Source organism: Epargyreus clarus, unplaced genomic scaffold (genome assembly GCF_041222505.1).
Source record: "Epargyreus clarus isolate Ecla_fem2 unplaced genomic scaffold, WU_Ecla_fem_2.2 ptg000034l, whole genome shotgun sequence".
Lineage (NCBI taxonomy): Eukaryota > Metazoa > Arthropoda > Insecta > Lepidoptera > Hesperiidae > Epargyreus > Epargyreus clarus.
Genome location: NW_027332239.1, coordinates 11636294 through 11662978, shown reverse-complemented (window position 1 = coordinate 11662978; position 26685 = coordinate 11636294). Strand labels below are relative to the sequence as shown.

General features: G+C 34.9%; 1 protein-coding gene across 3 annotated transcripts in view; it reads right to left on the bottom strand.

Moving 5' to 3' along the window:
- Positions 1–26685, bottom strand: part of Eip63E (cyclin dependent kinase Eip63E) — a 136771-nt gene that overhangs the window by 65647 nt on the left and 44439 nt on the right. For all 3 annotated transcript variants that reach the window (XM_073091573.1, XM_073091575.1, XM_073091574.1), the window contains exon 2: positions 17707–17793. In XM_073091573.1, coding sequence (XP_072947674.1) covers positions 17707–17793 — 87 coding nt within the window. The remainder of the gene's footprint in view (positions 1–17706; positions 17794–26685) is intronic.

The window sequence follows — 26685 nt, the reverse complement described above, 5'->3', positions numbered from 1 at the left end:
ACACATATTCGCTTCGTTTTCTATAATCGTACGATTTTATCGGTTCTTAGTTAAACCATACTGCCGATGACGTTATACTTACGGTTTCGATTATTCTAATTGTAATACATTGTACCTAACCTACTAGTACTTGACAATCTGCCAAACGAATAGGCCACTACACAATAAAACGAGTTCACTGAACCGAATACTGTCAAACGTGTGGCGCGGGCATTAGGTTAAATATAGTGTTGTCGTAGAATAAAACGGAGAGTTGGCCAATAAATAAATTGCAAGACAGATAATTGAATAGCAATGTAAGTTTAATAAGTTATGGAAGCAATAAATTGTGATAACTATCTCTTCAGCCCGCGGTCATATCGATTGTCCGCGGTTGGTGGGCCATGAATACGCAACTGTATAAGCAGAAATAGCAGATTTATTACACTACGGTTAAAGTGTAGAAAACGTTAAAACACATTAAAACTTTTCCGCTACATTAAAACCACATGATTTACTTTGATCCGCGTGAAAACGTGATAATATGCTTTCTTGTCGTCATCATCATCATCAACCCATTACTGTCCCACTGCTGGGCACGGGTCTCCTCTCAGAATGAGAAGGATTAGGCCATAGTCCACCGTGCTGGCCAAGTGCGTATTGGCCACTACCATGTTGGGTATTGGTACTTCACATACCTTTAAGATATTTTTTTTATAAATCTCTCAGGTATGCAAGTGATAATTAATTTCTAATACGCACATAAATTTGAAAATCAGAGGTGCGTGCCTGGGACCCCTCGATCGAGAGACCGCGTTTCTTAACCACTAGGCTATCACTGCTTTTCTTGTCACAAGCAAAAAATAAATATTCTCCCATAGATATCGATGAAGACCTTATAACGAAATCTAAAAATTCTTAGCAGTAGTAACAAGACGGAGTGTTCTCATGTAACATTATCAATTATTGCTAGCATCGATTTTTAATAATTCCATAAGCAACAATACCAACACAAACGAATGTCAATGATTTCAACCTTCACCTCAAAACATAAGACGTTGTAGTTGCATTCTTTCAACATTCACCAAACCGTGTGGCACGGGTTCATGCCCACACCAATTAACACAAAGGCTACCTCATCAATCAAGAACACGAATGTTATGTAACGTCACATGGTTTGTTGGGTACACCGAAAATATTAACTTTTTTTTATAACATAAGAGTAGCAGACGAGCATGCAGTCCACCTGATGGTAAGTGGCTACTGCCGCCCATGGACATCTGTAATCAACCCCAGATAGGATTAGATATTCCTACCTGAGGTCGGCCACCGATGCGCCGCTACACCTGAGGACTAAGCTGGAACGCCTCGGAAAAGTCTGTCTCTCTTACCACACCCTTCAAACCGGAACCAACAGCGCCTAACACTGCTGTTATTAGGTAGAAATAGGTGTGGCGGTGGTGCCGCCGGAGTCGACCCACAAAGGGTTCTACCACCTTCCAATAACTGCATATATATACCTAAAATTGTAATTCTGCCTGTATTGTACACGATATGCTTTGATTATGGACAAAACTTAAATGACTGGCTTATCAAAATGTTTTATATAAATTTTATACTAACTTGATGATGATATTGATCGAAGGATGCAAATGATGAATTTATATTTATATCAATGCAATTCCTCGTTAATGGACAACATAATGTTTCAACTATAATAGATACTGAACTTCTTATGTATCTCTCATTACGTAGATACACTTGTGGACTAGTAGAGGACCATTATACACATTTTGATATGATGATCCCCAGTAATGACGCATTTAATGCTTCAACGAGTACAAGTCCCCTTGTTTGTTTACGTACATGTAAGTAAGTAATAAGGAAATTATATTATTAGGCTTATTAGAAGAACTGTTTATTAAATATCCCGAGAGCTATCGTTAAATAAATATAGTCGTCGTCATTATCGCCTGTGTCATTAATTTATTTTTAATGGCATATATTATTGTTGCAATACACTTTTTGCTTTGTGTTTTTTTTCTTATTCATAAATCCCTTTTATCATACAAAAACAATTCTACATTTGGTTGGCATATTATTTTAGCAATATTTTTTTGCCTCATTGCTTATTCGAGAACATCGACATCCAGGTTCTGACAATACGAGGATGAAAAATAACAAAAATATTCATCAGACCTTGTAAAAACGGTTATGAAAAATATTCTTAGAGTAAAATGAAACGAAAGGATAACATTAAACTTCAAGTATTTAACAACAATGACAGCAGCCGAGGCCCCACTAAGCTTACGTAATGCTGGGGACGGTTAAGCAACAAACAATTGAGGCAATAAAGGCAAACACAGTCAAGTGGGTGAGAATCACTGTCAATGTACTATTAAGGGCAACACATTCCATGAATTAACTGCAGGGAGCTTATGTTATAGTATTGGCCTATATGGTTATACCTTAAGTGTCATGTGATACCTTCACAGTATACAGATTTAGAAAAGTTTTGTTTTCTTAAGTATATCTTTCGAAAAGATTTTTAAAATTTAACAACCTTTAAATTATCTACATATGACCCAAATACCGTTATACTGTCAGATAGCAATTACTGTACTTTAGAAAGATTTTACGTTTGTTGTCCGTTTTTAAACAATCCTGCCTTACGCTATTAAACTATATTCTTATTAAATACTTACTCAATACACAAATGAAATAAACAGCCCATGGTTTCAATGTTCATTTATGATAGGATAGGAGAATCTAATCGATAAGTGTATACCGATATTTATGTCTGAACAGTGAACACACATGCTTCTGTAGTCATGTTTCATTGGTGTGCTCCTATTCAGTAACACATTGCAGCGTCGTTAACAAAGAAGAGCTATGACAGCAGCGTGCAACAGAAAATTAACAAGCGCAGCTGAGGCCTCAAGAAATCGTGGAATACTAAAAAGCACCTCACACCACTATTTGTATAGGTGTTAGACAATGGCGCGGGATCGACAAAAGGCGTTACCAGACTTGCCGCGATGTGGGGAAACAATACGCCGTTCCCGGGCGGTCGAGTGACTCAACGAGCCCGCATATTGTATTATAAAACATGAAAAATAATAGGTTGGGGGCGTAGCGAAAATGTCTTCCTCTTTAACTGTGTTGTTTTAGAACCGAGACGCCAGCAGTCGTCGTTTGTACAGCTTGTATTTGTTTTCTATTCCGAAAACACTCTTCATAACAAATATTCCCTATTGATGCGTTTCGAGAGCACCTTTGTTTGTTCTTTTGAAAGAATTAAAATCGTTTCACTTGCTTCGACTATTTTCATTTCTTAGTGTTTCTTGTTATTCGCTTTGATTTATTTATACGTTAGAAGTGATCGTAACAATAATGTACTCTATTTCGATAGTTTATACGAATACTCGTTCGAAACCATAATGTTTACAGCCAGGCGCGTCTACTAAAGATCTCAGTAACAAACACCAGAAATAGAATTAATCAGATGGCGAAGCGGTGGAGTAATAAAACAGAACTCTATCAAGTGGCAATTTTCATCATAGCTCACGCATCAAGATCAATTGAATATTTTGAAAATTGTTTGTAATTAGAGAAATATTGTAATTAAAGATAAATTGTTTGTCAGACGATAAAAGATATATAAAACAAGCTGAGGCGTATAGGTTGTCTGATGTTACGTGATCACCATTTTTAAACTTTCGAAAGTGTATCAAAGATGACAGCACAACAAATTATAATTTAATGGATAGTAACCTGCCATACTAAAAGACGATATTAACAGATTTTAATAAAAATTGACAACATGAGTGATTGACAACAGCTGGAACAGGGCTAAGAAAGTTTCGCGTCAAAACGAAAAAGAAGTCTTAAAATTGTGCCTACAGTAAAAGGGCTACGTTGACGACGGAAGCGTTCTTCTCAAACCTTTTGTCTCCGGCGCTTGGTATCGATTATGTCCGAAACCTTCAACAGATATATCTGCTATCAACAATAGCGTCGTTTAACCTCCGATAGATTTTATGAATGGCCCATTGTTACATAACAACACGCCTTATAAAATCAGATCAATACGTTATTACGAATCTCATTCGGATATTAATGTTCGAATGTTTTTTGTGGTAGCATAAAAAGTAAAGTAATACACAATTCAACCATTGTAAGTCAATTTTGGACACTTACAATCTCATTTTACTGTATAATTATAATAGTATCGAAAGTAAATAAAAATAGTGTTATTATTTTTGTAATAAATTCAATTTATTACAAAAATAAAAACACTATTTTATATTTTGCATATTAAATGCATTCAATGGAATTATTTATTATCATTGAAACTTAAAAATAAATCTATGACGTTTTCCATGTAAAAATATTAATATATACATTCACAAAAAGTTAAAAAAGAAGATACTCATAATATGCTACGAATAAGGAGAATAAATAGTTACTGTACTACGTAGGGCAAGTAGGACAAACGGCTATTATCATCGCCCGTGCGGAAGTCTGCTATCAATCACCGGGTGGATAATGGAGATGTTGGACCCCTGTGATGGCTGCCGGAAGATCCAAATTCGGCGCCGTTATACTAGGGATGGCGATCCTTTCCGAAAAAGTATCGGTTCTTGAATGGATTCGAATCGAAGTGCAATAACTTGATTCACAAAAATCGAAGCCCAAAGAGTGGATTCTTCAAAAAACGATCTTCGATTTTTTCGGCGAAATTAGTGAAAAAAACCATCAGGGACCAAACATTTTCTAGGATGAAAGATTGGTTCACTGAATCGATCCATTGCTGGAAATCGATAAGAATAATCGATTTTTTGGTCCACAAGATCGATTCTTCCATTAATCGATCTCAGATCGCCATCCCTACGTAATACCAACTTTCGTCACGAAACAAGATATTACAATACATTTCATATATCAGGGTAATTTTAGACGCGGCGTTTCGTGTTTTTTGGATTAATTAATACGTTTGAAAGGTCTCGTTTTGGAGGGTGTCGGGTTGCAGTCGCTTCCGGTACGCCGATTACTTAGAAAACATCGCGCCACGTTCATGTACGTTTTAGTTGGAACATTAACACATACTATTCGTGCCTAATAGGGTGTTTATGAAGTCAAACTATTTATAGCTTAAATATTACTAAGTATTAAACACATTACAAACAACACATTAAAAATAACTGACCAATGTGGATCAATTCTTATGGTTTACACATTTAATTCCTGGGAAAATAATATTAACTTTTCACTTTCTGTAGAGATCCTTGTCCTGCGAAGCCCTTTTCTTTACCTTGTACAATACATGAGCAGACAAAAGTAAAACTGACATTTTTGTTTCGTGTTTCGTGTACCATGTCTTTAAATTAAAAATTATCAAAGTATATTTTCTTAAACATCGGTACAAGTCAACGAGTCGAAGACAGAGCTTCCTTATATAGCACCAAGACAAGTCTGTCAGTACATCTGCTGACTCACGCCTCGAAGGTCGCCCCCACTCGATTCCTCGTCTGATAGGCTACTTAGCTGTTTCCGTTAAAAGCGTATCTTGTTTTTTTTATTTACTCACTCATGCTTCCATATAAGCGAGACGACTAGGCGACTTATGAATCAGTATTGTTTATTTTACGATCGGGACAAAGACCACAAAGACTTATTCTTTTGAACTTATGTACTTCTAGTCTCAACTTACAATATTTACTTTACTTGGTTGTAAAAAATTGCTGGACATTATGCATGATCGCCAACTCCACTCCAAACATCCCTTAACGAAAGATAGGCTGTATCCTAAAGTACAATTACATAAGTACATATTTCAATAACATATTCGATGAAGGTGCTGGTCAAATTTTCTCACGAACGGGATTAAAGCGACACCAAAGTTGTTTCAATGGCTAATATAGTTAATTCTTTGAGAAGCTCGTTCGAAAAGGACAGCAATCTAAGGATACTACGGATTTTGTGCTCTAAAATATATTCGTACGACTTCTGGACACAAATCTCTCCCCGTAAATAAGCTAGCGTTTGTGTCAACTTGTCGAGAGAATGACCCTCATATCTACGATATTTGCATTTTTGATAATAATAAGAGGGAAATGGAATGTAGCATATATAGGAACTGTTCATATATAAAATTAAATAACACTTAGTAACTGCAGAAACTAATTCATGCAACCTTCGCTTTACATTACAATTTATATGATTTTATATACCTATACAGTAACGAGCAAATGCAATTTTATGGTTACGATAAAATGTACACATTATACTTCGTCCAGTACATAAGTTACTATTTGACTTTTATATTAGTACGCCTATAATATCCCGTCTTTATTGGTACTTATTGAAAATGCATTAAGTGAAATATAATAATGTCAATGAAATATAAATCTTTGTGTCCAGGCTATGCAACACAAGTAATCCAGTGTTTTTGTGGATGGACCTCCTCTTCGTCTCCTCAATATTTAGGTTTAGTACATAGTCCAGTAGGAACGATTCACACGCCCTCAAGAACGAAGTCTCCGGCATGTTGGTTTCCTCACTTATCAACGTCACCGCAAGGGATAATGAATTTATAATACTCGCAAAAATCTTAAAAAATAGAAGTTGGTGCCTGGATTCGAACTGGTTGCCAACTTCGAGACGATCGAGAGGCCGAGTCTCAAAGTATACATTTAGCTTATCTTACAAAATGTAGAGACTGCTTATGCGATTAAACATCTTCCATAATTAAAGAACCGGCTAATATAAATGTTTACGTTTACATTAGCTGTATGTTTACATTTACATTAGCCGAGATTATTTAATTTTATAGCTCTCGTGACGCCAACGCTCCATAAATTATATAACAATAACAATGAATCATGTGATGAATAACCGTTTATTTACATACAATGTCGATATACCTATCGCTAATTTATGTGTAGTTCGGACCTCATTTGTTTTTCAACCTTTGATAATACAAATAATACGATAACACTGAATTTCAAAGGTCAACCGAGTATATTTTAATCAATAGTCTAAATTAAAAATAAAAGTGATAAATACACAAGTCTTTTTAAATAACCAGACGTTTTGTTGGTAGTTATATTTTTGTACTTGTAACAAATCAAGTAACATTTAATATCCTATTGCTGGTCAAGCATCTTAGTCCGAGTTCGTAGATTTCACACATCTTTGCAAACAATGTGGAAGAATCCTCAGGTTTCTTCACATTATATACCTTTACTTTAGCAGTGAAGGTATGTAATGTGAATTATATACCTGGTATATAATTACGAACACTCAAATCACTGGAAATAACAGTGCTTTAAATCTAAAATTTGAACTCAACTTACACTGTCTCTGACAACCTTCTACTCGTAATATAATAGCAACAAAATTATGCAGCTTATTTCGCGTATGTCGTAACAGCTCATTACATGGGCCGCAATCGACGAACGTCACACAGCAAAGCCGCGAATCGCGTCTCTCAATGGTCAATGAGCGACGCCCACAGACACGAACCGGTCCCGGCCGTACTACGTGACTAATTGATTGCCTAAACATATGTGCAATGTCGCTGAACATACTGGGGTTTTTAATAGCTTAAGATATATTTTAAAGCAAGCTCTTACTTAGGTCATCTACTAATACAAAAACTACTTGTCGAATAAAACCTAAATACGACGAGGATAACTTGTTTAGCTGAGGCGTTGCCATTATCGCGATAAATATGAACGACAGACCTAAATAGGTGTGATGTAGAGCTGAGCCGTATAGTATATAAGTTAGTGTTAGGAGTAATATTAAGTTAGTTACAATAAAACCATCATCATAGTAATACGCCTCTCAATACTATAAGAGCTTGCTCGTACATTACACAACGACGATTTTATGTTAGGCGTTGCTACGTTAAACATTCGTATTCATCATTAGATCAGCTCATAAAAAATACTGCATTATCTTCGAAATTAGTTAAGTATTTCACTCAACTGATTCAGTTAAGTCGACGTAATACAAATATACCTGCAAGATTTGACCTAAACATAATAACATAGCAAGTTCATAAAAAGCTTCAAATAATTTGGTAACATTTAAACGATGTAACTTAGTATAAAATAGCTATTCCCACTGTTGTAACGTCCTTATCAAGTCAATTAAAAAGCTTCTGTGTACTTAAACAAATTAAGCACTTAATTGGAGATGATTAATGGTACTTGAACTTATATTAATTTTGGCTAGTTAAACTAAGCGCACAAGACATTAAGGAGACCAGTTATGTTCCACTATTCGATAAAGCCTACATCTTGTTAGGTAATTTAATGACATTAATAAACCTCAATGCTCAATAAATTCATGAATGGTACCCTAATCGTTCGATTAATCAGTAATTATGTTTCCATTAATTTATTTTGGTTTCTAGTTTTCTATCTAGAGATACTTATTCTTGTTTAATATGGATTATTTTATTTATGTATCGAATTAACAAAATGGGTATACATACATTACCTATTGTATAGAAAGTAATTATAGCAGCAACATATTTATCGTTAACACATTTCTTCTTAATAAACGCGTCCTAAAGACCGTTTCTGATATATTTACCATGTGATTCAACAATCATGTTGTTGTTCCACGATAAACATATGAAACATTAAACGTATCGGAGCGCCAGGTACTCGAACGATACGTAAACAATCGTAACAACTGTAAACAATATAAACATCCGCAAAACGTAATCGTCTCCGCTCGGTAGTAAACATCCATTGTTACGTACGGAAACATATCATTTACGAATCTTTGGAATCCAGTAATGACGTTATTAAACACAATACATACAAGAGTCAACGTCTGGTGGTTTCTTGGTAACGTATCCATTATGCTTTACGCTCTTAATTGCCAATTTGCGATTTTCGTTTTTCTTTTATGACTTTGTTAAGCAGATGTTCTCGCAGCCGCTGGATCATGCGTGTACGATGATCTCCAGTTACATCCTTATAGTCATAAATAAACTCATAATAAAACAATATACATAATTATGGCTTGGATGATTAAAAATGCTACTGTAAAATTTATCTTACTGCAGCAATAAACAAATTATTTCTTAAATAAATAACCCGCAAAATTTTAACCATTACTATAAATGATAAAAACAAACATGCCAAAAAGACACATGAACTCTGTATTCCTCGTCGTATTCACACACGAAATAAGCAGTTCAACTAGTTCATTGGTGCTTGTGACGTTTTAAAAGAATTGTTCCCTTCCTGCGTCCTAATCGCGGGGCCCGGTGGCCCGTAACCGAATATCAGGTCAGGGTTACCAGGTTTAAACATGTGTAAAAAATATCGATTAAAACAAAATATTGCTTGCAAGGTAGGTACATATTTGTTTTCTTGTTAAGTCTAACTACTGCCCTGATCATAGTAATTATGTAACCGAAGAAAGATTTGACGATAAATAAATTTTGTCGAAATGTTAATGTTGACGACAACATTTACACATCAAATTTAATCTTTAATAATATCTACATATAGCTCATAGCATTTAACATCAAAGATTAATTATCTGTTAACTCGTGTAAAATAATTTTATTTCCGCGAATGACAACCCTGAGTGTGTGAGTGACTGATAAGGGTCATTGAGCACATCTCAATGATCCCTAATCGATGACTCACCAACACTATGACGGACACACAAAAAGTGATAACACATGTTACACAACATCCCACAGGAAGTGTCGTATGATATAAATAGAACTGAAGATATCACAATAAATAACGAATATTTTTCATACTAGACTTTATTTTTGTTCAACATATACCACGTTCAGTTACGTAATTATAAGTAACAGGGCTATTGCCTAAAACCTATTACGCAAGTATAAGTCGCAAACCGCATTGCTCGAAATACCATTCTAAGAATATTCTAGTATGCTATTTTGATTTTTACGTTGACATTACAGTCTATTCTTAGAGTACGGTGCACGTTGTTGTGTTTACCGTGGGCGACACTATTTTCGGAGTCACAAATAAAAATCTGCCATAATATATTGTGTACACTCAAATCTAAATTTATGACTGTTGTACGTATCAAAAAGGTATAAGAATATTATCGTCAATGCTGTAATATAAACATTTGGTGGAAATAGCAGTGAGAAATATTTTATTTAAACAACAAACGACGAACATTCTATGTGGCACAAGGAGAAAGATGTAAAGGTTTTATTGACGGGAACGTAGATTAGTAAAGATACTTCGCCGCCTTGAAATTGAATGAAGCCACAAATGGCTTATTATCGTAAGTTCTTTTTTTGAATTCTTGACAAATAAAAACATTTTTAGAGAAAATTTACGAATAAATAACTAATACTGCGTAATTTACATGAATTTACATAATAAATAAATAATTATTTCAAATATTTTAAGGATATTTTAGCACGGAGACGTGGCAAAACTTTTTTACGCAAGTATTTCAAATTCTCAAAACTGGGCACATTTTCTAGTTAGGAGTGAGTAATCTTTACTAATCTATGGACGGGAATGACAATTTAAATATAGAAGACCCAATGCAATTATAAAAATAAGTTAAATGCAGAGAAATCACTATTTACACCAATAATAAACATATTATTCTTGTAACAATTCTTAACAGATATAGTTATTGTTTCATAAGACTACCACAGCATCTAAAAATCTAACTCTAAAAATCCGAAGGTAGCCGATTACAGCCAGGTGGTTTATTAAACTCAATGTTGGATATGTACGGCCGGGTACTATACACTAACTTAATTTCGTGAACAGGCCTACAAGGACGCATGGGAGGTTCATACATATGTACCACTATTCATGCGGGAAAATAAACGTGACGTCTTGATTTATCGCGAAACATCTCTCTAGAAAATAAACATGTTTATACCATATTTTATTACGAAACGTAGCTGCCTCCCGCTGAGTCCATTAGCGGCATTATTCATCACCATACACCAAGATAATGTAATAGGAGAAGCAGAACATTTGCATGAAATACAGCACACTAACATACAATTTAGTTTCAGGACTTAAGTTATAAATATCCTTGAATAGAATTACGAACACTTCGGAAAATTTAATAACACAGCCTCCTCTCGGTTACCTGGAGGGAATATTAATGTGCCTCTCGAGGTATTCCAACATACATAATAGAATTGGAAAATTTAATACTAAATAAGTTTGCCTTGATTTCTCTTGTTCACGACGCAGCCGCACTGATGGTTATTGTAACATAAATAACCACATGCTCGCTGTACATTCATGCCAATGACAATGCTAACCATGCATGCATACATTCGCGACGTGATGAACGAACGTTGACGATTAACGTCTTCAATATCAACAAACCACAACATGGACAGTGATAAACTTGTGGCACCTGTTATTATAATGTAACGAAAATATCTTTGCAACAGCAATAAAAATGACAGTGACCCTGGTCACTTAATTTTATCTATATCTCTTGAAATATAGGGTTAATCTACATTTAATAAATCTACTGGAACGGGTGTGCCAATGGTTTCTGCATTCCACACACATTCCAAACCAACCTTGTGAGTGCGGTCATACTAGCTTACAAACAATACCACGTAACACAAACAATAATTTATGATGCAGTAAAACTCGAATAATGATGTATGTGCTCATATCTAAATATCGTTGGCATTGCTTATTGTATTATGAAAGCGTAATAGACTCGGAAAATAAAGGTAAACACTCTTACAAAAGACTGAGTCGGAAGTGAGCGCGCAGTTGCAAAAGACTCTTTGCAACTGTAGAAGCATCCCTGTAACTGTCAGTTTATTGCAAGAAAGGAATTCTTGTCTTAAAAATATAACGAAATAATACGAGGAACTTTCAAGCGGATTTTGTATTTCCTTCTTGCACCAATAACACGATCTTCTTTAAGGTTTAATGTCTATTGTGCTACGTTCTTAGACTCCTGATATGAAAATGCCCGAGAACGACTTCAGGTTCCTTCAATAAATTAATTGATATTATTATCTGGATTTACCAGATTAAACCTGTGTTTTCACATATGGTTTGACTATAGTGAAATCCACTTACATCACGCTACTATGCACCATGCAGATCATCATGATTCATGATCAACAGAAAGTGAAAAACAACGAGACGAGTACAGGGCGATCCAAGTTTCCAAGGGGATTCTTTATTCCCCAAAAAATGTAATGCCTACTCTTACTTGTGGCTTTTTTTTAATCCCACGTGCCTGTAATTACACCGACAATGGGACCCCACAATCAATTGTTCTTTCATTTCCTTTAAACACAGAACACCAAAGCAAAAGTGAAGCACCATAAATCTTCAATTTGTCCCCCAAGTCAATATTGAGCCGGCTCATTTGACTAAACGGCCGATTCTACTCACCGTCCTGTTTATTTAGCTGCCCTCGTAATCCTTAAGGATGCCCGTGCCCTTTCCGGCCTCAATCGATAAAGTCATTTTCCTCAAAGGGCCATTTACCTCTTAGGAGATTTAAACACGTCTTTATCTAAACGCCCCATTAGAAGATCGTACTTAAAACTACCGTTACTGCTCTTCCTTTTGATGTTGTGTTTATTTAGACTCCCGTTTAATCGCTCTCGTTGTGCCTTCATAACGTGAGATCATAAATACGATTGTTGGCTTTCTGCTTATATTTCTTAGGTGCTATAACGTATTACATTATTAATAGAGGTAGCGTTGCCATCGTGAATTTCTCTTGATTTGTTATAATTTAAAGAGCGTCTACAGTCTGTCTGCAAAAGTGTCCATGTGTCAGGTCAGTTTTTGAATGCGGAGAAAATTCGGGTAATGATATACTATACTATATATATCGTGTCCACACAATGTAAAATCTTGGCACACGGCGTACCCGGAAAAGAGACGTGTCCGAGACAAAATCTCGATTTTTCTGAATTGTTCGGAGTTTAAGTCCGACGTCGGCAATTTGTATGACATCCTTAAAGGTAATAATAGTTGTTATTACGAATGGTTGCAACGTAGACATGCTTTGAATATCAGTATTAAGTACCATTTATATATTATTTTATCGATTGGGTTCCAACTATTTCAATAAATAAACGAATAATGCCACAAACAGAATCTCAAAAGGTATATGTACTTCATGTTAATATATTTATATATTAAAATTTCAACCGTCTCTTATCTTAAGTTACATTATCTCTCGTTATCGCCCTGATACGTCCTAAATAGAATTTCGTACTTATATTAACAAGCACGTGATTAATTAGAAATTTATCTTTAATAAGATAAACACGTCCTATTACTCATGAAAATTTACGTGTACAATTTCACACTAACATATTGGGTACAAAAGTTAACTAATCTATCAATCCAAGTTGTTACTGCCTGTTTCAATTGGATCTCTCATTTTGGAGGTCCTGGGTTTAAATTTCAGGCAAAAAAATTTTTGAAGTTTTGTGCGTATTAGAAATTAATGATTACCTATCATTTTATTAAATGATGATCTGCACTCGGCATAGTGGACTATGGCATAAACTCTTCTCACTCTGAAAGGTGTCCCATGCATTGGGACACTAATGGATTGACGTCATGACAACATATTTACCGACTATTCGTATCGCGGTTTATTGCAGTGACGGTTATAAAGATGTACCAGTAGTAAGTGCCTGTACAAGAGTAAACAGGCACCATGTCCGAAACTTAAAGCGACATCATCGCCTTCGATCGGGCCAAACACCTATAAAAAGGCAACCAATAAAACCTTATCCACTTGCGATAAGAAAACTAAACCGTAATAAACCTAAAAAGCATGTTACACGACATATTCCCGTGTTTCTGTCCCCGGAGCGGGCGCTAAGCTGACTTGAGGAGCACAAAGAACTTTCAGCGCCTTAACTTGGCGCACGTCTTTTGACGACCTCTCTTAATGCAGTTGTGTTAATTGTCGTTATAAATAACCCTTTCGAGGAATAAGACCTAAATTTAATCTTTTTGAAGATCATGAGTATTTAAAGGTGAACTACAAACAATCAGAGCTGGAGTTGAAATTTCTTGTCCTTCCTATAAAATTTTGTCTATCTACAAAAATATCCTACAGGCTTTATATACCCTAGCATTAAACTTTTGCAACTAGTATTGTTAAGGTACTCCATTATTGTAACAAGGCGGTTCCCTGTATAAGTGTCAGATATGTTGAAACCTTAAATACCTTATTTATATTCATACTAGCCTGACCTTTTTAAGGATAAGGGGTCCCCGTCTGTTCAATTAATTATTCGAGAAAATTTATTCGTAGAATAAAGATGTCTATATACATTTGTAATTTTATTTGGTCTTCTTTGTTCGGAAGCAAACATAAAAATGCTTACATTAATGGAATTTAATTTTCTTTTCTCGATATATAAATATCGTAACAAAAGAATTCGGGAATAACTAGGGATCCCTTTAAATTAATTTATTTACCCCAAAGGAATATCGGGAGAATCTACATGAAAAGAAATAGAAATGGGACAATAGGTAAGTGATGGGAGTTATTGGTAAAATAAGATTTCGAATATTAACATAGGTAATATTCTTCAGGACATTCCAAATAAATCATTAATGTAAATTAAGATGACTGATTTTGGCTTTAAAATTAATAACAACATTACGCACATAAAATATATATTGCAATAAAAAATATACGGCATCGTGATTGTAGAATAAAAGCTTCTATGCCGATGGAAATGTACCGCGTTTATGATATACATACCTAACATAACCTAGTAGTAGGTATACTAATCTAACATAATTTAGTTTTACTATTAATTTCAGATTTCAAACGTAACGCATCTTATCAAAACGCTCGCTTACTACACTATTAAATTTTAGACCTAAGTAGCCGAAGCTGTTAACATAATGCACGTTTGAGCCTTTGACGTAAACCTGCATTCAATGCTGTACTGACACCGGACACTGTTAACGCGCTCCAACGCGCTTCTGTGCGCACTTTGAGATCGGTTTAGCGCTAATACGGTTACCAAAACATTACACACGAGATGTGACGTTGTTAATTGCAGTTTGAAGTCGTTGTAAATGAGTTTGTAATCTTGTATCTTAATTCGATTTCATCAACAAATCCTATGAATATAGGTACATAAATATAACGTCGGCTCCAATATCGATGTGACCAGATCTCAAGATTTACGAGATGCAGTTACATTAGTTATGTCTAAGAAATTACTGTTGAAAGAATTACTGTCACTGTATTAATTACACCATTACAGTCATTTCAAATTAATTATCGATTTCAATCTTACATGGGAATTCCATGGGGAATTTGTACAAGTCAAAACATCAAAACACTCTTGTCTGCCTGTCAACAATTAAACTTCAAAAAGGCTCAACTAATTGAAACGAGGCAATTAAAACCAGAACTTACCTTTATTCATCACCATGAAATATTGAGTTTCTACTACTGAATGCTGAGCGAATCCGTGTTTGAAATGTCTTCTTAACTATTCACACGAGTATACCTATCACTTACGTGCAGTAACGAACCCGTCTACGTAGCGATTATCATAGATAACATGTCTCGTGCCGAATATCTCGGTTTTTGCTTCGCAACAACTCGTTTACCCAACGTCGCACTATAAATAATTCCGTATCTAGACGTGATTAGTATGTATAACATAGATAAGTATGCATAACAAATCATAAACTACGTACACAGATATAGTCCGCATAAAACTGCTAGTCCGCTCTGAATATAGAAACGAATCGCGTCGCCGTAGCAAATTGTATGACTACCTACACCTGCTCGCAACAACTTCAGAGCGGACTAGCAGTTTGGCGCGGACTAAACCAACGTAACGTTTACGTAGCTACTTTAAAATATATTACGAATTTCTATAATTTCAAACTATTATTTCATAACGATGTGACTTAGTAGGCCGTTGGAGCAAATCATTCATCATAATTATTTCGATTGAATTTCTCTTTGATGCTTAAATCGTTTGAAGAACTTCTAAATTAGGGGATCAGATACTTATTTATTGTACACGAGTTTCATTCTAGTCTATTACAAAAACGTGATTTTGGATAAACGAAAATAACTTAGTAACAAGTAATTACTGATGAATTATGACGAAAAATCTTTCAGATATTTTCTTATGCATTTTCAACAAATTACTTATTTTCAACACCCCATCATCTTTCTATCCAGCCGCACTTCCTCGTTTTAATTTTATGGGCCCGATTGAGTCGTAAGCGAGTTCATTTCATTTGCAACCGAATGAAATTAAGTTTTATCGCAGCTCGTTAGAGGGCATTTTGAATTAACATTTGATTGCGTGGCACGATCCGCAGTGGGCAGGAGGCCAGAGCGGCGTCCCGGTGGAAATCACGTAAACAGCGAGATGTCTGTGACAAAATTTCACAACTACCCTTAATAATGCCGAGACAATGCACATTTCATCCATACTATACGAGATTCGTTAGATTATTAATTCAAGTCTACAATTCCACATTGGATTGTGGAATACGTTGTAGATGTGTATTTTAGACTAGTGTTTGATCCTTGGGGAGATTACATACTGTCTCTTTTCGACCGATTGGTGTCTGTATCGTACAACTTATTGTACTTATTGAAGTTTATTTACTTTACCCTTCACATATTACAATCAATATCACATGTACTGTTGATCACGTCAGAATTACTACATGTTACGAAGCTTAGATAAATATAATAAAGTTTGATTAAATTTATTTTCGTACAAAAAAGCATGTGGACTTTTTCATGTATTTAGCTGCAAATATATGGAAACTGCAGTTCTGCGACTGTTTTTGAAAATAAAGTATCCAAAAGTGTCTTGCGAAAAATGGCAACAGTAATCATCGGATATAAATGTTTATGCATTATGTGGGCGGACATTTATTGCTTGTATTAAACATAACGAGTGCATGTTTAATGAGTACATTACGAGATTTATTTTAAGATCGTTACAAAAATATAATGTTTATTATAAATGCATTATTCCTGCATGTAAGTACGCAGTTTTGTTAGTCTTGCACAACACTAAATATAGTAAAATCACACGTAAATATTATATAGAACGAAATGTGCTTAGTAAGTCAATCGTGTGACTGTTTGTAATGGAAAAATGCACGTGACGGAAAAACCTACTCCGTATTATTTTTATGAGTAAAATAAATATTTACTTCAATAGAATGCAATGCAATGTTTATGTATAAATTAGCGAGGCTATGCCAAAAATATAATTTAAACTGTTTGAATGAATAAGAACGTTTAGTACCTAACTGTAAATACTATAGGAAAATTACATTACATTACGTTTACTTATAAACCCTAGTGTGATTGCAAACATTTAACACCATTAAGTAGTATGGTTCTCTTCTTTGTTGTGATTATGATTCTTATCCGATTATGTAACACTAGTATCGTACTATTAGTAAGAAAGTAACTGTATTTTCAACGTCATTGTCTGAAAATAGTCGTAGGTATAATATAGTGAGTCAACGAAAAAATCATAATTATAATCAGTAGGTGAAAACAAATGTGTACTAAGTATATTTTTTTCTAAAGTAACACTTCCATGTTTTGACAGAACTACTATTTTCTTTTTCAAATTAAGGTTGGCAATCCTAGTTATGACGTGGCTAATTATGCAACAACACACTGTAGTCAATGAATAATAATAATACTTACACAACCTGCCGAAGCTAAGGGACAATCGCTTTCGGAGCTTTTGCATTTTGCTCATAGCGCCTCCCCTTTTTTCTCGCATTGTCACACCTGTGGACAAAAATAAAATATTGGTCAAATAAAAAATATTAAGAATAATAATAATAGTCCAGTAACAAGGTAAGCTGCAGACAAGCTGCCAATAGCTCTGACTTTTTAGACAATAGTAAATTGAAGTAAAATTCACGAATAAACCTAAATATATTTCTTAGAACGTTGGCACACTATTTTTACGAAATTTTGCGGAAAATATTTTCCTAAATGCTGAAAGTACGGCAATTCCCAATAAACCAGCGCGGTAACCTTTGGCTCTTTAGCTGTAAAACTCTCATGGATCAATGTTAGTATTAACATAAAAATTACAAGAATTAAAACAGATATAAAATAAGAGTAGAGCAACTAAACAACAATGTTCATAAACATCTTAATCTCCCAATTACTATTTTTATTTAGACGTATTAATTAGTAACAAAAATACAAGGTTCTCAATTACCAAAAAAGATAATACCTCTAATCACTGCTCTCTCAGATCTCATTACCGCCCTGAAAATCGCCAAACAGCCAACCTCGTGGGCGTCATTACAATATACATTAGCACGAGCTCCAATAAAGTGTAATAGTACTTTTCCACGCAATAACATAATGAATGTAAAATTTAACTTATATTTATCGTTTAATTTGTATTTAAGTTCATTGTATTCTTATTGAGAGAGAGAGAGAGAGAGAGTGTTCTTATTTTAACTTTCGCATAAATTTTGTCCAAAAATGGATGAACGCAGACGTAGGACGCAAACGCACCTATGTCGTTTAGCTTTACAAATTATTTAAATTCAAATTGAAATGACTTCGTATGTTCGCATCGTCGTCTAAAAAGAGCATGCAGTCCATCTAACGTTAAATGGTCACTGCATCCCATGGAAATCTGTGAATAACTCCATACAAAAAAAGAGTTCTACTTGCGTTACCACTTTTGAAGATAATGATGGTCGTCTCATATGAGGCGGTATCCACACATCGTCCATCGTAACATTCGTAACACAAGAACAGCTTCACGTTATAAATAACGTCAGTATTACCTACCTGATCGAACTGTACTCGTTCTAGCACATTCCAAATATACTTTAAAGTTATTATTCCACTTATATCATACACGCAAAATAAATTCCAATAATTTGAATAATAATCATTAGATAACGCTCGCAACACTTATACACAGGTAGTACGTAACGAGCGTTGCAACGGGCACTCTGCACGAAGATTTACAATCCACAGGCACGCCACCACGCCAGCACCTCCCCTTCAGCTAATAGCTAGGGCCGTCATAAATTGTGTGAAGATATGGCACACTTTAACTATTGGACAACGCCTTAAAGACCAAGAAAGCCTTAGAAATTAGAACTGAAAACAAAACTAAAAGTGTTCATATTACCAATACTCAGTGGAATACGTACAAAATAAAATGGAAATACTGTATCCCTACAAAATCTTTCTTGCCTTAAATTTACGACCACGAGTTTGGGCTTCAGGTGAGATAAAATATTAGTAACTACTAACCTGCCTAACTAAATAGGCAGGTTGCCCTAGTTCGACACCAAGGCTAAACTATGAGTAATGATATACTTCAGGTATACTAATCCCTTAATATTTATTTACTCGTACAATATTGCCAAGACATGATTACTTTTTTGTTATATTCTCATATGAAATCGTAGCCAACCTAAAGGCTGGGAGCAACATTATACATCTCAAGGGAGATATGGGACACGCCGTAAATTAGTAGCTGAGATTTCTAACGTCATGAATGGAGGATCAAGGCATTGCCGGAAGGAGGTCAACTGGCGGATATTACCAGGAACGATTTCGCTTGATTTATAGATGACTCGGATAAATCCCACGGTCAAACATACTGAATTTATGTGCAAGCCGCCACATATGCACCAAAACAATTTAAATGTTTTTGTCCAACCAAGTAATCTTCTAATGTACATTTTACTACGATAAAAAATAAAGACTGTAGTAAGATGCGATAATAAAATAGCTTGAACTATAAATTACTAAAGATCACTAAAGCCTGTTTATAAGACGGCTCAATCGTGTCGTGATAATGAAACAAAAATGTATCCTACATTGCTGTTTAAAAGAACAAACATGCATTTTAGTCCTGTCACACAACATAATTAATTAGAACATAAACCAGCCCTAGCGTAGGGATGGCGATCCTTTCCGAAAAAGATCAAGTGTCGATTTGAATCAAATATGAATCGATTCACAAAAAAACGTGACCCAAAGAAGTTTAACAAAAATAGATCCTCGATCATTTCAAAATTGGCAAAGAAAGCGAAAATAAGGTCATCAGGACCAAACAAACACTGAAATACGTATCCATCAGCAAAAATGTCTATAACACACTTAAGTCAACGATCGATCTCCTTGACTACTGGAGATCGATTAAAATAATCGTTTTGTTATTGTCTCAATAGATCGATTCTTCGATTAATCGATCTCAGATCGCCATCCCTACCGCATCGCATTAATAATAATTAATCAATAGCACTAGAGAACCCACCGTCGGTGATCGCGTGTGCGCAAATTCCACGTTCTAATTACACCGGTTTTTTCACCAGGGACCGCTCCATCGCGTAATAAGCAGATATTGATCATATACTTACACGATAATCCTTTGATAAGTAAAATAGAAAGATACTTCAACGCCTTGAAATTGGATGAAACCACAAAAACCTGACTTGTCAGTATTTTTTTGAATTCTTGACACATAAAAAACATTTTTAGAGAAAATGTGCGTACATATAACAAATACTACGTAATTTACGTAACAAATCAATAAGTATGTCAATAATTTTAGGGACATTTTAGCACGAAAACGTGGCAAAACTTTGTTTACGCAACAATTTCAATTCTAAAAACCAGTTGCTCTTTCTTGTTAGGAGTGATCTATCTATTCATTTTACTCATCTAAGCGATAATCTAGGAAGGCGAAATATTCCGAAAAAACTTTTATTTCTACTCCTATTGTTTGATTTTTTGAGTACGGTTACGTTACGATATGATTTAATAAGCATGAAGAAATAACAAACAATATTGTGAGAGAACAAAGGAAGAATTCTGATTTGTATGAGTTACTATTTATATAATAAGCTTTTAGGAAATCGGGTAAGATTTCACATCCCATAGGAATTGATCCTAAGCCCCTTTCTGTTAACGTCAGTCATAGAGAACGCAAGAGCTTTTTATAACATCTTAAAAACCGCAGACAAAATAATATACGTAACAGATTATGATGTCGACTATTTCGTTAAGCAAGTTTAATAATTTTATATTAAGGTTCTTGCTAACATATTACCGCATCGGTATGGTATCTTCACATCTGTGCATCTTACCTTCGATTGATCGATGGCACCACGCAAACTTGCACGGTCATATACCTTAACATTTTCTGTTAATGCATTCTCTGAGTTCCATAAATGTCTGTGAATTCAAAACCACATTCTACAATGAGGCAAATTAATTTCATAATAACATAAACGAGCACAGAATTAATTAAAGGATAGCAGGTCTATCAACAACAAGAGGACGATACCAAAATATTTGTTCATGAGTGGTATATTGTTTCAAAAGAATATTAGTGTAGCGGCAAAACAGCCCTTGAGCGCGTTTTCGACAGGCTAGGTAAAGTTACAAAGGATGTTGATATTGATGATATTCGAAAATCTTTTACGCTCGCTACGAAAATTGCTCTTTGTGTACGCCGAACCAATGAAAACACGGCTGATGAAAAAGCAAAAGGTACTTTGACTATCGGCAATTCCAAAAGGGGTTAATAATATTACTTTAATATTATCTCAACTAGAGCAACGACACAAATTAAGGATAACTAAGCACACAGCACATCTCTTGTGAGGTGGTCAAAATTCAAAATTTGCCATGTTCGCAAATTCATGAATCATCAATTAACGTAACATTAGCTTCTGGTAAGGGAACTGTTAAACCAATGGTGGTATAAGATATATAATGAAAATAAAATTATATTAAATAAAACAGCTCTAAGTAGGTACGTCGTACAGGTGATTTTAAAGTGGATTTGCTCCGGACGGTGCGTAATGTCATTGTACAGACATTGTATTGGTAAGAAACGAACGAAGCCCCATTGTGTCAACCCTTTGCACGGAGAACAGAAATAACCTCAAAGATCGATACGATTACGTGTTATTATAGTTTTCTTTGCCTTGGAAAGTGTTTTATGGATCACGATATAATTAAAGATTTACGTCATTATATAGTAGGTACCTAATAATACTGAGAATGTAATCTTTATAATCTTACAAGTCCAAGTAAGCTGTAGACCTATAAGCTGCATCGATATAACAAAAGATAAATAATTTCCTATCGAAGACATTTTAATTAAGTTTTTTTTTTTGGCGTTTTAACAAATCAATTCCTTGATAACATTAGTCCAAAATCATAAAATTAGTTTTAGTTTTTGCATAAAAACTCCAATTAAAAATGTTAATAAAGAAACATACTTTCGAAATGTAGTAAATAATGTTTCAAAAGTACGACGACTCAAATCTTTGACGTAAATATAATAAAGTATGGGAGCTTTAGCTGAGTAATTCATATCAATCGCGATACTTTTAGTACTGACCGACTCATATCTATTATTGTGCATAAATAAATATCAACACAAGATATTCGTTAAATTTAATTAACATACTTTTATATCGAGTGTTTCATTCGTATTATGATTCCAATGCTAAGGCCTTTGACACTGACCTGTTTAACGGACAGTAAGGTTAATTCAAATGTGACTAATGTGGTAGTTACGTATAATGAAATTGCGATATATCAAGCTGTTAAGTTTAATTTGATACTTATTTATTTTAATTTTAGAAGTTCAAAGACAAATAGTTATAAAAATAAATGGCACCACCGTCCTGGGTAACCAGAATACAAGATGCCTATTTTTATAAAACCTGTGAAAAGCTATGTCGATCTGAGAGCATTATTGTTCGTACAAAGCATTAATACTTTGAGCAAGTTCTGATGTAGTTTGATCATATCTTATAGAATCTTTAGACTGGTCTCAATAAACGTGTTTCCATGTAACTAGGCACCAAACATAAATCTTAGAAACCTGTAGCTATAATGCCCACGCGAATCTAACAATACAACTATGAAATAAATCATTTATAGCCATTTCATCGCGTAATATCTGTAGCTCTTCTTAGATACGCGAAGAAATACTGAAGATAGGTTGGTATAGAATTTATTACTACGATATCGTGAGAAGGTTTGAGAAACAACGGAAATTGCAAAGATACATTGTTAGATTTAAATCAAACATTGCGAGTAAGTCTTATTTGCACAATGAGAGCTCCACATGAGTAAAATTTAAGAATCTGAATGTAATGATAATATTATTATTATCGACCATAGTATTTTAAATAGCTAGGCTCACCTACCCTACCCATTACGGTCCAAAGGATATATATAAGCCCTAAAATGTGAACAAGCTGCGTAAGCGTATTGATAACTAGGATTCGTTTGAAAACATAATAATTGATTTAAAATAATTCCATCATTCTAAGCTTAAATTAAATAATTCATAGTAACGAAATCATAAGTCTGGAAAAAAATCCAACGACACTGAAACAAACTAACGCCTCGAGTTATGAAGCGAGCAAAAATTGGCTTCCCGCTGTAAACCGAGCTGTTTTCTTAAGTTTGGCTCGCGGCCCAATCCTAGACAAGACCGCAGTCATTCAGGCGGGTTCATCACAGACAAATTGCATTAAATCAGTCTGCATTGGCCTAGAAAGCGAATTATCCGCTCGAGATTAAACTCGCATCTCGCTTAATTAATGCTGTTAATTTAACGCCATTTCATTTGCCCCCGGATAAGGATCACTGACTGCGTTGCGCAGTTGTCCTTGTGGCCGTGTGTTGTACAGGTTTCGGATTTGATTTCCAGTAACGTCATTATTTTAATTACTTATTTAAATATTTGTACTAAATTCACCTTATTGTGGACTGTCTTTTCTGTGGGTATACCGACGCGACAAGACTCACACAACAAGATTAAAACTCTAATCCATTATAGAATCAGGGCGACTTTACTTAAATAAACAACATTTTTATTAAAACTATTTTAGATTTACTTATGAAAAAATACCAAATTTCATTCTATTTTCATGTCGTAGACACTTAAATTACTGCCAAATGATAATAAAAGTAAAGTATAATAACGATATTTGTATGATAGTAACATTGCCGTTAAGTGAATCATAAATATAGAATACGTTTGATACACGCAAACTCTATGGTACCAATGAATAGGTTGATTAAACCTATTTAAACAATCTAAATAACACGGAGTTTATCAGTCAAATTCGAGAAACAGGGGATTGGGTGGTATGAAAATACAAAATCTATTTAAAGTTACTTTGGGATGCCTCAGAACCTAGATAATTAAATTATGTATTCAGATCCCTTCAATTACCAAATACGTTTAAGGTCCCAATAGTTCCAGACATATTTTCGAAGAAATATGTTTTTATATCCAAAAAGGCAATAAGTTGGATAAAATTTTATTGTCGCATATTAGAAAACTATTTCCATTTTATAATTCAAGAAATTATCGGGCACATATAAGGCAATAACCCGTACCTGAGCCAGAAAAGGACCGATAAAGATTCGTCGCACAAGTACAATATTCGACGAGTAGTGTCGCGAGCGGTCAATTTGGAACCGTGCCATAGGTGGATAGGGTTTAGTATCGGGCCGATATATAGCAAATTTGGCGCCACAATTATAGCGCGTCAGTCAACAACCCCCGGGCAAACACGGCCACCATGAGCAAACATCGCTGTCAACGCTATCTAATCTGAAACGCGACAGTAACATAGTAACGTAACGTATGCTATTTGACACAATTTGTGTATGCGGCTCGCGCGCGCGGCTTGCGTCTGCGACTACAACTCGGACAGAATATTATTTGCCTGTAGGGGTTGGATTAAATAACATTCTAGGCGAGGTACTCTTTGAGCCGCTATTTAATTGGTTATCAATTATCTGATCCTATGACCAACAGTACCTATGAACCGTATTTAAGCTTTTGGGATTCCGAACTTTAATTTGCAAAGTGTGGTGAGTGACTTCATGAGACGTAACCTTAGTAACTTTTTTATGGATTAAACAAAGCATTCGTAAATGTGGATCGCTGACTTCTGACAGAATATACTGTGTAGAGTAAGCGATGCAGTCTATGTCATAAGCGTACTAAACCACAGGTTCTATTGCAAGTGTCGATGACTAATGAAGCAACATTTCGAAATACCAATAGTTCTCGCAAACAGATGGGCTACCTGTTTTGTGGGTACAATTTATTGACAAGTTATTGAATTATGATTAGATAAACACTTCTAATATCTCGAATGTTGAAATATACAGTTTGTAAGTGGGTGACGTTGGTCATACGTATTAATCCGGCGAAAAGATGAAAACGATATAACATAAATAACGACAGTAGCTACCATTTACTATAGAGTACATAAAAATACCACAAAAAGGCACGACACACCAAATATTCGTGCGTGGACCGTACGCATCCCTCACGCATTTTCCACCGCTCCTCGTAACTCACTGAAGGGAACGTTTAACTGCCAATTTAGGACCGTTATCCATTATTAATGATGTAAAACTCACGAAACGGGCATGTTAAGGTCGGTTATGCACAAGTTTACGATTCATAAACCGCACCGCGATGTGAGTAGCAGTCGCCGCAACATCCCGACATCGAATGTTGGTTACAATCGTAAACTTTCAAAGATTAAGATTTACGACGGATCCGTTCCAAAAGCATTCGAATTTTTCTGGTGGGCGGACTGCCTTCGACATTTCTGGTAGAAATTTGGAAATAATAACTAAAGTATACAAAATATATGCATGCATACGCTTCGTTTCAAACATTCGTTGATACTTAAATAGTCTTTGTATGCCAGAATGAAATATAGCAACGCAACCGTTGTCATCAATAGCATCATACAGAGTGATAGTCGAAGTAAAAACGCACCAAGTTGTATTAAGACAACTTACAATGAAATACGCTTCGCTACGTAACGCTATCATTATTAGGTTGATGGCGGCAATTTTCCCGTCAAGAGCATACTTAAAAAATCGGGTTAGCATTTTCGACAGTGTTATATATAAACTTAAAAGAGACATCACCATCTGGTATCACAAGCAGGTCTATTCCGATATATGTCACCACAGCAGGCGCCCGGCCGCGCGTGGGCGTACGGGTTCAACGGACATTCCCGGCATGCGGAACTGATGCTCCCAACTAGAGATGGGCAAAGAACCCGGTTTAAACCCTGTGCAGGGTTTAAACCCAATAAATACCCGTTTATTTCCTCCCACTGGGTATTTATCTGGGTGTTTATAAAATGAGTTAATAAAATCTACACAAAGCTTTTAAAATAGTTCAAATGTTTATTTAATAGATATACTATAGGTTTTTACTGTATTTCTAATGTTTTTACATTTTTAAATATTACATTTTTAGGGGTTCATCTATTTTTATTACATTTTTATTTTTTAATTATTATTTGTTTGACGAAACAAATAGCGCACAACTAAAACAAATAAATATACCTCTCGTATACTATTGCACAGGTGGTGTGGGAATATGGGCATATAATGTAAAATGTAATTCTTACGTAATATCTTAATAATAATAGCTTTAACAAAAAAATATAAACATTATTTTATAAAAAAATTTAAGTGCTACAACTTTGGTCCAAGGTACTTTTCGATAAAATTTACCGTTTTCGAGAAAAATCCAGAAACCCGAAAATTTTGACGTTTGACTCCGAATAAGTGCCGACACACACATCGATGAGGACTTTTGGAACTTTACTTGTGATG